The 15086-nt window shown below is 42.1% G+C and overlaps 2 protein-coding genes across 2 annotated transcripts in view; one reads left to right on the top strand and one right to left on the bottom strand.

The window, feature by feature from the left end:
- The first annotated feature begins 3019 nt into the window (after window positions 1–3019).
- Window positions 3020–12157, top strand: LOC126987888 (nuclear speckle splicing regulatory protein 1-like). Its single transcript, XM_050845369.1, has 5 exons — window positions 3020–3291; window positions 4839–4983; window positions 5567–5725; window positions 6239–6446; window positions 7130–12157. Exons 1-5 carry the CDS (start codon window positions 3269–3271, stop codon window positions 8065–8067), a joined length of 1473 nt encoding a protein of 490 aa, XP_050701326.1. The 5' UTR covers window positions 3020–3268; the 3' UTR covers window positions 8068–12157.
- Window positions 9091–15086, bottom strand: part of LOC126987887 (glutamine and serine-rich protein 1-like) — a 42397-nt gene continuing 36401 nt past the window's right edge. Inside the window, exon 15 of the mRNA XM_050845368.1 lies at window positions 9091–15072. Within this exon, the coding sequence (XP_050701325.1) occupies window positions 14974–15072 (99 nt within the window). The 3' untranslated portion in view covers window positions 9091–14973. The remainder of the gene's footprint in view (window positions 15073–15086) is intronic.

Here is a 15086-nt window from a genome sequence, read left to right as displayed (position 1 = left end):
CGCCGCGCTGACACTTGCCTTATGCGAATCGGTATTTTCGCGACCGCTTTAAGTTTTCTTCGCTTTTCTCGTCTCCGTATTGCTCATAAGTTCTCTCCATGACGTCGGATTATAGAGTATTCGTTGTGCTATAACGTAACAAGCATAAAACCCCGGCAAAAGTTCTTGATAACCTTTAATAATGGATGAATATACTTTGGTGCTTGTCTACTTGTGTTTGTGTGGAGAGAGTACTGAGAGAGATTTACATCGGTTTACATAGATTTTCAGAGATCGTGAGATAATCATCTCTCTCTCCCTCTCTCTCTCTCGATCTGTGTGCTATATAATAATATATAATGTACCAAGCATAGTAAAACACTGCAAATATTCATATAATAATTTTTAATCTGACCCACATATATGCATATGTGGGTCAGATAAAGATAGCTATCATAAGAATTAACATTAATTTGCAGAGTTTTGATCGGTGGGTTTTTTTTTATGTGTACGCCTATAGCGCCGGTAGGCTTTATTGAGGGGCCTGGGATGGTAGTCGGCCCCAGCCCGTCGATCATGGCGCAGGCAAGTATTTATAGTGGCGCCATCTTCTCTTGACTCATGCTGCCCCCCCGGAATTCGCTTCCTCTGGTCCGGGTTGATGGGTGGAAGACAGCATGTGGGTAGTTTTAAGCCACTCGGCGGTGACTGAAAAATCCTTAAGGTGGTAGCGTGGGGAATCGAACCCGCGTCGTCCATCACGCGGTGAATGTGGACCCAGCACGCTACCTCTCAGCCACCGCCTATACCTGTTTGTTCCTGATTGTATACATTATATATAGCACAGAGAGAGAGAGAGAGAGAGAGAGAGAGAGAGAGAGAGAGAGAGAGAGAGAGAACATCGATCAATATATATTTTTACAGGCCTCATAATTATAGTCATGTTCGTCTATAACTTCTTTATAATTTTGTATCCTGTCTTTACCTCACAATTCTTCCTCATTTCTCTCTATCTCATATTATCTTAAAATGTTATAATATTCCTCACAATCTCATTTGAATTTTCTTCTTTACTTATATTGCTATCCTCATTTATCTCTACCTCATAATATAAAGTTCTGTTTCTCTACATAGCTTGTATACTATCTGCTTTTACCTCACAATTGTTCCTCATTTCTCCTCCTTATTTCTTTGTTAATTTTTTTTTCTTATTCACCTAGCTCACAACTGTTCCTCATTTCTCTCTACGGTACCTCATGCTATAATAAGTTCTGTTTCTCTATAGCTCTCTGTATATTGTCTTTATACCTCACAGTTTCTATATAGATCTATACCTCGTAACTTTTTAATCCTCTATCTTCATCTTAGCTATTCCTCATTCCTCTTAACTCATAGTATAGGTTATATATAAAAGTTCCTCTGGTTTCTTTAGTTTTCGTAATCTGACTTAATTTACCTCACAATTCTTAATTCCTCATTTCTCCTCATATTTCTTTGTTAATCTTTTTTTTTATATTTCCATTCACCTCACAACTGTTCCTCATTTCTCTCTGCCTCATGATATAAAGTTCTACTTCTCTAGCTTAATTAAATTGTCCTTACCTCATATTTCTTCCTCATTTCACTCTATCTCAGAATTTTTTGCCTTATTATTTCTAGTTCTGTCTCTCTGATCTCTGTGTATTCTGTCTTTACCTCACAGATCATCATTTCTCTCTATCTCATAATTCTTGCCTTATTTCTAGGTCTCTCTTATCTCTCTGTGTATTCTGTCTTTACCTCAGTTTATCATTTCTCTCTATCTCTTAATTCTTGCCTTATTTCTATTTATAGCTGTCTCTCTTATCTCGATCTGTGTATTCTGTCGACTTTACCTCACAGTTCATAATTTCTCTCAATCTCATAATTCTTGCCTTAATATTTCTAATTCTGTCTCTCTTATCTCTTTGTGTATTCTGTCTTTATCTCACAGTTCTTCATATTTATCTATAGGTCGCCCTTGTAACTTTAATCCTCGATCTCTTTTAATTATCCCAGCTGTTCCTCATAGTGGCAATTTGCACTGGTAATAAGATCCATTTCTAATCGTCAGCCAACTTTAATTTAAATTCCCTCATTTTAGACAGTCTTAATTCCATCACCTGCCCAACCTGTCAGTCAGTCTGCCGTTCAGTAATGTCACTTGTTATTCACTGTGATGCAGAATTAATTAAGAAGCTAAACACATATATGAATACCTGCCAAGGGAAGACATATATACGCTTCCACCTGTCACATCAACTATATCCAAAGGTCAAGAATAAGGAGATTGACCGGGTTCTCATGAGTGTTTCCTAAGGTTTATGGTACAGAAGAAAGGTCACACTACTAGAAAGGTCATAAATCTGCCCCTGGAAATGCCCACAATGTCTTCGAATGCCTTGTCAAATAATGTGAACTTGGGCGCTAAAATCTCGCCCATAGACGCTTCCGGCCGCCTCTCACATGAACTATTTCCAAAGGTCAAAAAGGAGATTAATCGGGTTCTCATGAGTGTTTCCTAAGGTTCGTGGTGCAGAAGAAGGGTCAAACTACTGGAAATGCCCACAATGCCTACGAAAGCCTTGTGAAATATATGTGCACCTTAGGAGGGCACCGATTTCAGACCAAAAACTGTCACGCCCACTCCGATAACAAGCTTAATTTATTATTATCGTTAAAATCCTTCGTTACCGACGTTATTTTGTATTAGTTATGGGTCAAAAACAGGAAAATATGATGTTCTGAGTACGGTAATTAATGAAAATATTGTCGCTCCCACCCCCATAACAAGCTTAATTTATAGTTATCGTTAAAATCTCACCAAAATCGTTAATTATTGATGTTCTTTGCATTAGTTAGGGGTAAAAATAAACAAGAAAATACGATGTTATACAACTGATGCAAAAACTGTTATACCCACCCCCAGATCAAGCTCAGTTTATAGTCACAATTAAAATCGTTCATTGCTGATGGTTATTTGCATTAGTTAGAGGCCAAAAACAGGAAAATACGATGTTCTGAGTACGATAATCTGTCAAGACCAGGACCAAGATCAGCTGACAGTCGCGTCTTGCTTGCCTGAAAACGTTTTTTGACACTGCCATTACGTCTAGTGCCTGGCAGGTCTCATAATACGTCTTCCTTGTCCATGGCCGAGGGTGACACTTGGCGGTGAGGTCAGAGGTCAACATTTCAACAAGAGTCACCCAGGGCGGCACGGTGCTGGTTGACCTGGGGTGAGCAGTGACCTGACCACCCTCCCCTTGCCATGGCCGCACAGGAACCCAAGGAGTGAGTGTCAGAAAGGTCATGTTGGGGGGAAGTCATGTTGGGTGGTGGTCATGTCGGGTGTGGTTGTGTTGGGTGGTCATATTGGGAGATGTCATTTTGGCTGAGGCCATGCTGGGAGAGGGTCATGTCGGGTGTGGGTCATGTTGGGGGATGTCATTCAGACCCTAGAAAAGGTGCAGAGGAGGGGCGACACAAAGTCCTGAACTGTCCCACCTTCCATATATGAAAAAGTGCAGTGCAGTATCTCGGTATCACTCAACAGAGGAACGAAGAGGGGGGGGGGACATGAGAGACCTAAAGCTCCCTTGCGCAAGATGTCCCTCCCTACAAATTCTTCCACCACTAACCCAAATAACCTCACCAGACACAGCCAATTACAGAGACCCGTGGAGACCCACCACACCACACCAATTGGAAATTGGTTTGCGATTAGAACCATAGACACCTAACGCCTCCTGACGCCCTAAGTAACAGCCCCGACAGCCACTTTTAAAAACGATATGCCAGCAGACACAGACAGACACACACACAAGCTGACATATGGGTGGGGATAGGGGTGATCAAGTCTACAGATTCTTCTTCTTTCTTCCACTACCATTAGGTTCATGCAATTTTTGTGAATTTTTTGCTCGTAAACCAAAACACTTGTAAACTAAGGCACTTGTAAACCGAGGTATTACTGTATTCCTATCTTCCTTTCTTAATTAATCTTTCCTTCTTTCTCCTAATAACTATCCTATCTTCCTTGCTTCCTTCTTACCTTCTTATACCTATATCTTTCCTCCTTTCCTTCTTTCTTTCTATTCATATCTTCATTTAGTTCTAGAGTTGAGAATTTCAAGTGGATATTAGATGGCTTTGTGAATGGGAAGGACAAGTGATTGATAACTAGTTTTCAGTAGATGCCACAAGATTTTTTTTACAGCAATTAAAGTAGATCAAGAGCAACAAAAACAGAGAACAAAAAACCCGCTAAGCTCTGTTCCAGCAAAAAGAGTTAAGAATGAGTGGCCAAAACAGAGAGTCAGTATTGGTGGGAGAGATTTCTTGGGACTGACTGACCTCACCTACTGCCTTCTCTCCTTGCTTCTCTCTTTCTTCTCCCCTATTTCTCTCCCTCTTCATTCTTCCATCCCTTCCTTCCTCCTTTCCCTTCCCGCTCCTTTATCCCAATAGTCAGTAGGAAAAGCCATTTATACACACTTTACTCTTGGAAATTCCCCAACTGACACCACCACTACCACCAGTCTTGCTTATTGTTATCATGTAGGAGTGTATTGTATTGTTGGAAATGTCTAAAACATTTTCTCATATTATACTTCCTTCCAGTTTCTTTTCTTTATTTTTTATTTACCCTTATACCTTTTATTTACCCTCTTTTGAGCTCTCCCATTCATTTCCTTCAGGGGTTGAGGGGGGAGGAAGGATGTGTGTTATTGGAGAGGTTTCTTAGGACTACCTGACCTCTCTTAGTCTCTCCTCATTCTTGTGTACTGTTTTGTGGCATGCCCCGAGCAGCAGTCCTCACCCACGTTCCTCACCCACAGGTATGGCTTGATCCTGCCCAGCAAGAACAAGAACAAGGTTGGGGGAGAGCTAGGCACGCGGAAACTCAACCCTCTGCTGGACTCAGATGACGAGCTGGACCAGGATGAAGAGTCCCCCCTTAACTGGGTGGAGGCATCCCTCAAGGTGTGTAGACCCATGCTGGAGGCTTTCCTAGTGTTGCTTGTGCCCCAAAAGATACAAAACTGTATAGGTCTGGCCATCATGTGTTTGAAGATACCCTAAACTTAACCTAACAAAACCTCAAACAGTTGCTATAGGTCTTGACTCAGAAAATTCATCTATGCATCCTTACTAATGACACTTTCTATACAACAAAGTGAGGTCATTCTTGTTGCTTTATACCTTAAGTTGCTGGCTATCATGTGTTTGAAGATACCCTAAACTTAACCTAACAAAACCTCAAACAGTTACTATAGGTCTTGACTCAGAAAATTCATCTATGCATCCTTACTAATGACACTTTCTATACAACAAAGTGAGGTCATTCTTTGTTGATACCTTAAGTTGCTGGCTATCACGTGTTTGAAGATCCAAAACTGACCTCTCTTCTGGCCTCTCATATTCCATTACAATTTAAACTCCTTCACGAGGGGAGTATCATAACACCTTGCCATCCAATTTCACATTTCTATTTATTTCTTTATAGGAGTTATGTAAATGAGGCTCTTCTGTAAACTGAACTGATCCCTGCCTTCCTTACCTTCAGAAATCCGCCGGGAACTCAGGTCAGCAGAGTCTACAGAAGCGGCTGCTGCGCGAGGCTCTGGAGGAGGATGCGTCAGTGTTCCAGTATGACGAGGTGTATGACAGCATGCAGGCCGCCAAGACGGGCCGCCAGGAAGCTAAGGACCCAGCCGCCAAGAAGGTGAGGAGCTGGTGTTGTTGTTTACAGCATAGAGGAGGGTCAGTCCTAAGGTCACTAGCTACATATTCAGAAGGAGCTGTATGGTTTTTTTTTATTATTATTTTTTATGTGTGTGGAGAGAGAGAGAGAGAGAGAGAGAGAGAGAGAGAGAGAGAGAGAGAGAGAGAAGAGAAGAGAAGAGAAGAGAAGAGAAGAGAAGAGAAGAGAAGAGAAGAGAAGAGAAGAGAAGAGAAGAGAAGAGAAGAGAAGAGAAGAGAAGAGAAGAGAGAGAGAGAGAGAGAGAGAGAGAGAGAGAGAGAGAGAGAGAGAGAGAGAGAGAGAGAGAGAGAGAGAGAGAGAGAGAGAGAGAGAGAGAGAGAGAAGCCTGATGTACACTATTGCTACAAAAAAAAAAAAAAAAAAAAAAAGATAGATATGAGAGGTCAGAATAGAGGTCAGTATAGGATAGAGGCATTTCAACACCCCCCTCGTGAAACCATGTAAATTCTAACGTAACCTCCTGTTTATTTTCAGCCCAAGTACATCCACAATCTCCTGAAACACGCAGAGAAACGAAAGCTCGAAGGGGAACGGCGCAACGAGAGGAAGGTGCAGAGGGAGCGCGAGGCCGAGGGGGAGGCGTTTGCGGACAAGGAATCGTTTGTCACCGCCTCCTACCTCAAGAAGATGGAGGAGCTGAAGAAAGCGGAGGAGGAGGCCAATATACAGGAGATTAAGGAAGGTGAGGAAATTGGTAGAGGCTTAGCCAGGCACTCCTCTCTTGCGCATTTTCCCCCTCCCTTGCTTCTTTACTTTTTTTTTTTTTTCTTCATTTTCTTAGTAATTTCCTTCCCTCTGTATTCTATTATTATTCTTCTTTATCAATTTTTCCTTCTTCCTCTCTTGCGCGTCTTCCTCCTCCGTTTCTTCTTTACTTTTTCTTCATTTCCTTAATTTTTTTATTGTGGAGTGGTGGAGTGGGTGAAGTGTGGTGCGCCGAGATGGTTTGGACACGTGATGAGAATGGGGGAGAATGAATTTGTGAAGAGTGTCTGAGGGAAGGATTGAGGAAAGGGGTGTCAGGGGAAGACCACCTGTGAAGTGGATCAATAGGGTGAGAGAGTTGGAATTTAGCAGGATTGAGTGTGCTGTGAGGGAGTACCAGAACAGGGAGAGATGGAAACACTTCTGCTGCGTCCACCCCCAGGAGGAAAGTTCTCGTGGGGGAACAAGGAGCCAGAGATACAGATAGATAGATAGATATTTTGTAGCTGGCAGTACATGCTTCAGAATTGCTTGAAATGATCTCACTTTGTCCAGGACCCAACTCTCCATGGCTCACCTCAGTCCATTTATGACATGACTCAAAACACTTAACAATATCAAGAAAACTAATTGCTAATCATTTTTGTATTTCGTCCACAGAACAAGTTGATGTCATGAAGCACAAGAACTTTGGTGTGTTCTACAGCCATCTATTCAAGCAGAGAATGGGTGAACCGGTTATCAAGGAGGAACCCAAGAGTGAGGAGGAAGAGGAGGAGAACACCACAGACAAACAGGAGAGTAAGAAAGTCGACATGAAGCGACAGAAGCATTACCGCACACAGCGAGACCTGAGTGAGTCCCCAGAGCGCCAGGAGCAGAGAAGAGCCCAGCCTTCTCAGCGCGGCGGCTCCCCCAGCACCTCCGATTCTGAGGCGGCGGAGAAAGTGGAGTCTTACCGGGACAGACGGAAGCGATACGACGCCCTAGAGAAGGACAGAGAGAGTGAGAGGGAGAGGAGAGCAAGTAAACCTCAGACATCCGATAGAAGAGACAGACGAGAGAGGTCAAGGGAGAGATACCACGGAAGGGAGAGAGCGGACCAAGATAGAAGGTACAGAGGGAGGCAGAGATCCGGGTCCCCTGACAGGCGGCGAAGACACTCCAGGTCGAGGAGTCCTGCGTCAGGGCGGGCAGGAGGAAGCAGAGCGGACAGGCGGGCTCACGGGGCATCCTCAGTTGCTAGACCAGACAGCCCAGGCAGACCCATCAAGAAGGAGAGACTCACCCCGAACAGAGACGAGAGTGAGGAGACTAGAGGAGGCACAAGCGACAGGAAAGACACAAAAGACAAAGCCAGCGACAGGAAGACAAGTAAAGGTGAGGACGTGAAGAAGGAAAAGGAAGAAGAGGAAGTGAAAGTGAAGAAGGGAAAGGAAGGGGAAGTGAAGGCAAAGAAAGAAAATACAGAGGAGGAGAAAGAGAAAAGAGAGGAAAGGATACAGAAGCTTTTCACCAAGAGGACAGTCGGGGAGAAGTTCGAGGAAGCAGTGCAGCGCTACTACCAGAGGAAGGCGGAGAGAGAGGCTCAAGGGTAAGATAACAGTAGAGAAAGAAAAAGATGTGAGAAAGAATACAAAAACTTCACCAGAGGACAGTCAGAGGAGAATTTGATGAAGCATTGCAATGACAACCCCCAAGGAAGGCAGAGAGAGGAAGCTTAAGGATAAGTAAATAAAGAAGAAGAAAGGGAAGAGATGGGAAAGGATACAAAAACTCCATCAATAAGACTCTCATAGAACAATTTTATGAAGCATTGCAATGATACCACCAGAGGAAGGCATTGAGAGAAAGCTTAAGGCCAAGTTAATAAAGAAGAAAGGGAAGAAGAGATGGGAAAGGATACAAAGACTCCATCAATAAGACTCACTTACCTTTCTTTGATATCCTCCAGTACCTTGCAGTTAATTTTTCTTATCAAATCTCTGTTGCAGGGTTTAGTACAGTACTGCAGCTTTCATTTATTGTACAGGTTCCCCCCTCAGTGCTCTGGCCCTCAAACCAATTGCTTCTTTTTAGCCCATTTCAACACCATCATTGCTCCCACTTCCTCATCCTCTCCATTATCAGCAGACAGCATTGTTTTTTGTTGCCTTGTGTCAGTCTGCTTCTCTTTAGTCCATTACTGATCCATCATTGCCCACACTTCCTCCTCCTCTCCGATTCAGCTGACAGCACTGTACGTCTTTGTTGCTGTGTCAGTTTTCTTGGATTCCACGTTCCTTTAATTTTTGTCAACACCTCAAAACCAACCACTTCTTTTTAGCCCATTTCTACACCATCATTGCTCCCACTTCCTTGTTCTCTCCATTTTCAGGTGACAGCACCTTGTGCTGTTTGTTGCCTTGTGTCAGTGTATTTGGATTCCATATACCACTAATTTTTGTCACTCTTACCATTTCCAGCTGACTTGACACCACACACTCGTTGTTGTCACCTTGTATCGGAAGGCTGCAAGTTTAGTATTGAATTTACAGACAACCCATTAACTTGTATTTATTTATTTATTCATTCATTTATTTGTTTATTCATTTTCATTTTTATGTAAACAGAAACATACATAATATAAAACATTTTTATTCTTAGGTGGGGCACTCTTCACTTTGGTCAAAGGAAATAATATGCATTAATGACAAATTTGACTACCATGAAAAATCTATTCTCCATAACATGTAACATGTTTCTTGGTCCTCCAGCTCATGCACAAGTTCAGCTTCATGTGATCCCTTCAGTATCAGCTTTGTTACAGCCAGCCAGAACAGTGATTGCACTCACAAGTTAGGTACGCTGGCCAGGCATCCAGTGCTCTGTGACCCGTCATCTGTGTCCGTACATGGGCCTGCCTCAGCATCCATCTCTAGTGTGCATCAAATGTTTTTAAGGTCAACTTACTGAACTTTTGAGACTGTGCAACATTTAAGGGAAGAGAAGCACAGAGACAGACAGGCATGGGTGCAGATCACAGACGACTGGATGCCTGGCCTAGCTCCTCCATAGTATTTTCTGCATAATGGCTTGAGTCTTCATGCATAAAATAGATATCTTTTGTATTGCCATCCACTGTAATTATAACACATTAGACAGTGACCCAGAATGTCTCCTTGCATGCCATAATGAAAGGGCCGACATCCCTTCCCTGGTACTTTTCCATCACTACCCGACACCCTCTGTGTTTAGCACTAAGGACCAACTGTTTAAATGCAGTAAAAATAAAAGTACAGAATCAACAAAGAAAAGTCATTAGTCTTTGTTGTGTCGGCTCAACTTGAAACTACAAAACTTTCATTTGAATACAAACCATTTTTGTCCCCTGAAGAATTATATCACTAATTGTACCTCATTGTGAATGACAGGAGTAACCTTTTAAACCCTGAAGCTGTCATGAATAATGTTTTCATGAAAACAAATAGCTTTTGAAACAAGACTACCTGCGAGGAAGTGAAGTAGTTATGAGATGCCGTGGATGATGAGTGAAAGACCTCAACCTCAGCAGAGATGAGGCCACAGTTGATGACAATGTTCAAACCTTCATAAATATAAATCAAATGTACAAAGTATGTACACATACATACATGGGGTGCTAAAAGGCAGCCTAGCCTACTGTTTGTTTAGGAATTGTATGTGACTATGCAGTGTGTCCCATGTTGCTGGGGAATCCCTCCTCACACTATGACCTATTTCCAGACACAGAAGCTCCACCCTGATGGTGCAGAAAACATTGGCATCATTGTAGTTTAGTAGGGATTATGAACAGTCTACAACATTTTAGTTTACAAATAATATCACTGTTAATAATGATATGGTGCTGGTGAATTCTTTGAGGTGAAAGACAGGAGAGATGGAGCATGACTATAAGCTAAAGAAGGATGTATTTTATATATGAAATATAGCCCCAGTTAGGTGTGGAATGGCCTGCAAGCGAAGGTGGCAGGTGCTAACAACATATGATATTTACTTAATGAGATTGTACAGAAACAATATTCAGGTGAGAATGAGCACAGCTCAAATCCTGCATGCTACAAACAGGAGATAATGCAAGGTAAATCACAGCCACACATGTTCATCCTATAATCTGCAGGTCATGTCTCCTTAGGCACTGAGGAGAGGTGTACCAGACATTTTAGCACCTATTCTGTTGGAGGATGCGAGGCTACTTGCACAACTCTTGGTGTGGGCAATAAAAGTGCCACTTCATATTATACTGTAATGTCCTAGTGTCCACTTTGACATTGTAATTGTTTAGTACAATGGAATTAATTGTATGTGTATATGCAGTGTGACATATTTTACTGGGGGGTCACTCATCCCTCACACTAATACGTTTCCAGGACTTGAGCTGTGCTCATTCTGACCTGTATTTTATTTCTATTGTCTTTCTTTAAGCAAAAATCGTATGTTGTTGGCACCTGTCACCGTTGCTTGCAGGCCATTCCATGGGTAACTGGGGGCTAAAGTTCATATTACATAAAATGTATCTTTTTAAGCTTAGTCACGCTCCTTCTATCTTCAGTCTTTCACCTCAAAAAATCCCTCCTCTTCATGCTCCAGACTGTATTCAAGAGTCCAGTGTCTGCCTCTCCCCCTCCTATTCTCTTGTGAGGGTCATCTCGAAGTGTTCAACCTTAACATGTGTCAGCTCATAAGGTGCCAGACCATCCAAAACTATGGTGGTTTCTGAGGCATCTGCTGATTAAATAAGTTAATTTAATTAATTCCCATTGTGTGGTCATCCTTATCCTCCCCAAATTTCTTATTGGCCACCTTGAACTGTTCTGGCTCATCTCTTATTGCAGTTCCCTGACTGATGAGCTGTCAGTTTATAAAAAATGTGACCTTGACATTATTAAAGGAAGCTTTGGTTTCACAGTATGGCCATGAAGCAACAGTATTGAATGTTTAAATTTACAATTTAGAGCCATTTTTCCGGGTCATTAACGGCTACATTGTAAAACAGGAGTCATTGGTGTCACTCTTCAATCAAGGTAAAAGAAAGTACAGATCTGTTTTAACAAAAGTAGTATACTTAAATTTGTTTTAAATGTATAAAAAAATAAGTTTCCATATGCAATAATAATAATACAGTAACTAATTTCTATAAGGATTGACATAAAACAAATTTATACCCAGAGAGAAGCCAGTCACACCATTGTTGTCCCACCAGCCGTGCCACGGAGGCGGCCACCACACAGCCTGTGCCAGGCTGGTCCAGCTGTGTGGAGGCTGCCACAATAATATTAATATTAAAATATAAATGACAATCAGAACCAACAGCTTTAACTATCTTTTTACAAAACTATTATACAGTAAAAGTCCTCTAATTCCACCAGTCTAAAAATTCCAATAGCCCAAATTTATGAAGGCAGGTTATTCTAATATGCAGAAAAAGATAAAATGATCCTAAATCTGGATGACCCCCCTGCTGTTTAGAATTACTGACTTTCACTGTACCATTTTTACAAGGTTTATGCACTGCAAGATTCAGATCCAACTAATTACTTATCCAAAATAAGGCTGTTAAGTGAAGAAAATAGGTGAAAGTACTGAAAACTAGTACAAGTTTGCCATACTACCAAAACTGAGGAAGTGAATTACTGGAGTGTTAAATGTGGTAGGTAGAGATGAAAAGGATGGCTGAGAACTGTATGAGGATGGTGGATGCATGAAATGATGATAACTTAAACTTGGAGACTAAAGTTACAGAAGTCCCTATGAGGCAGAAATGAGGGAAAGAGCATATTTCTCATATTGCACAGGAAGAAAAGGAAATAAACAGGATCCTCCCAACTCAAATAAAGAAGTAAATCTCAGAAAATGTTACAACGTTGGCAAAGTCGACCATATTGTTTGCCAATCATATTGGAAAACAATGCAAATCTGGCAACCAAATAAGTGAGTTACTGAACTGAGGCACACCAAGGGCACAGAGGTCACAACCATCAACCCAGTTCTCAACACTACAAATTTTTTCCCCAAGCAGGCTGTCACTTGTGCCATTCTAGAAATAGTGTGTGAGAAGTCAAAATATGGTCAACTGTGAAATTATTTACCGTTGAATGTTAATGAAACTATGCTGGCATTTCTCGTATGTATAAGGGGGGGGGGGCTGTGCCCTTTAGTAATGCATGCCTCCATTCAGAGCACTAGAACCAAGGGCACTCAACACCCTCCTGCCCAGGAGGGGTCAGCATCCTCATGGAAACCACACAAGACATAATTAACAAGAGTGATGGGATAGGAGGGTCGTGATGGAGATGGAGTGGAAAGTGAAGGCATGACATGAGGAGCTACAAAAGTTAAGAAACACTAAATAAAATCTGTGGCGTGTCTTAAGATAGACAGTCTCTCCCAAGGAGCAAAGAGAACAGTTTAGGCATCCAGGGAGGCAGCATAAAGAACAAAATCCATTTCTTCTAGTCTGCACTAGGAATGGCAGGCTACACCACTGGAAGAATAAGATACAAGTTGCATGGGAAAAGTGGCCCTTGGTGAAAAAATACAAGGTCACTTTTCCCTTGCAACTTTTTCTTGTTCCTCCCAGTGGGAGAAAAAAAAAAAAAAAAAAAAAAAAAAAGTCCCTTACACCCCTCTCCTCCAGATGCCTCAGCTGACACATTAGAACAGAAAACTGACAGTAAAGGGCCTCTCACACATTCCCGGTCCCGGTCCTGATCGTCCCCGATGACTCCTGATAAGCCGATCAGGGCCTGACCGCTGACAAAATAGGCAATAATCCCGGGACCGGCTGCTCACTGCCAGTCTGCCTGCGGTAGACCAGCGACCATATACGATTTTCGATTTCTACGACCGGCGACTGCAGCAGGTCAGTCGGCGGTAGACCGCCGGCCTACCAGCAGCAGACCGCCGGTCTACCGGCGGCACATCGACGAGCAAACACTTTCTTTGCATTTTCATATATTTATAATTACCTCATAAACAAATGTGGGCTAAAAAGTGAGAATGAAGGCATGAATAAGTGTAAAATATTAAAACTTCTATTGCTACTTTGCACTAGATCACATGTACGTAGGTGAGGGACAACATGATTAATCCATCTTGCTATTATATTTTGACTCTTTAGCCCCTTCCATGCAGCAAGTCACTCTCCTTGCCCACTCCCTCCACTCTCTCCCTGCCCAATGTGTGACTTGCCATACACAGAGGGAGTACCAAGTCAAGTTTACAAGCAACAATGCAACCACAACACAACAAAAGGAAGGAGTTTGATGAAGTAGTCAAGGTTTGTGGACCATGACTGATCCTGCACTGATAAAAACATGTGACTGGCAGTCTCTTGGGGCAATCCTGCATAAACAAATACTGGTACTTCTAAAACATGGAACAAGTACTGTTGTATATAAACTTCCTTCTCTATTGGAGTTGTATGTCTTGGCACCTGACGCTGGTGCCTAGTCACTCTCTCTAACCCCAACAGAGATGACGTAGTGCTTCAGAATGTCATTACGAGATGCACGGGCAGCTCAAATAAAACTCAGTTCACTTACTATCTCCTTAATAAAACTGGAAGTCAAACGTTAAAAGCTAGGATAGTACATTTATCCAATACATGACCACAATTATTGTCTACACTGATTTAACATGTAAAATATTTCTGTAACCCATACATGACAAGATTCATGATATTTATTGTACTGTGTCAAGGCTGGAACCATCCAAAACCCAAAAAGAATTTCATCTTTGGTCAGAAGGACAATGGATTTGAGAAGTTAACTCCATATCATTACACTAAGTTGAGGCTTACAGACTTCTTGTTATTCCATATCATTAAAATTTAAGTCAAGACTCACACTTTTCATAACTCCATATCATTACACTTAAGTTGGGGGTCAAAGACTTCTCATTTAAGCTGATGACCTTCCCTTAACTAATCTGGATGAATGAATATGCAGAGGACAGGAAGAGATTGAAACAGGTGATCTGCTGTGGCAACCCTACTGGGAACAAGTGAAAGAAAGGGATCAATTAACTCATTGTGCCAAGCTAAGACCTTCAGTGTGTCCTCCACCAAGACTCACCAATGTGTTCACAAAACAAGTTACGCTGCGCCAATACTTCACTTTTTTCCCAAACGCAACTTTCTTTGATGAGGATCCTCTATGGTTATGCTGAACTTTGTAAAAATACTATGCTTCTTCCTTAACAATCAAAAGTTTCTTCTATAAGTTATAACAAAGCAAGAATACAAGCATCTGTTGAAATAACTTTAGTTATATTTTAAGACTCTTTCAAACACTAAGTTAAGTGACAGTGGTAGTGTAACTGTGTGTTGTGTCCCCGTGGTGGGGAGTGTATCGCTTCACTACTTAGTAAGTCTCCCCGTCTGGAGGACCAAGAAAACATTAACAGGAGCTTAACTGAGGTGTACACCCCCGCCTGAGGCAACGCTGCTTGTCCTGTGCACACTTCACTGACACCCCCACCACTCATCACGCAGCAGCCGTCTCCTCCCCCTTCTTCTCCTCCTCCTTCTCATTCTGGTGCTGTCTGTCCACCTTGATGAAGGTTGTGCACATTGAGCGGAACAGCTGCAGGGAAGAAA

The sequence above is a fragment of the Eriocheir sinensis genome, chromosome 67, assembly GCF_024679095.1.
Source record: "Eriocheir sinensis breed Jianghai 21 chromosome 67, ASM2467909v1, whole genome shotgun sequence".
Classification (NCBI taxonomy): Eukaryota; Metazoa; Arthropoda; class Malacostraca; order Decapoda; family Varunidae; genus Eriocheir; species Eriocheir sinensis.
This window is presented reverse-complemented; position numbering and strand designations above follow the sequence as displayed.

Excerpts from the sequence above, each read along its gene's own strand:
- LOC126987888 (XM_050845369.1), top strand. The coding sequence starts at position 3,269 with ATGGCCGCACAGGAACCCAAGGA. Across the intron at positions 4,984-5,566 it reads GGGTGGAGGCATCCCTCAAG|AAATCCGCCGGGAACTCAGG; the intron begins GTGTGTAGACCC and ends CCTTACCTTCAG. Across the intron at positions 6,447-7,129 it reads TATACAGGAGATTAAGGAAG|AACAAGTTGATGTCATGAAG; the intron begins GTGAGGAAATTG and ends TTTCGTCCACAG.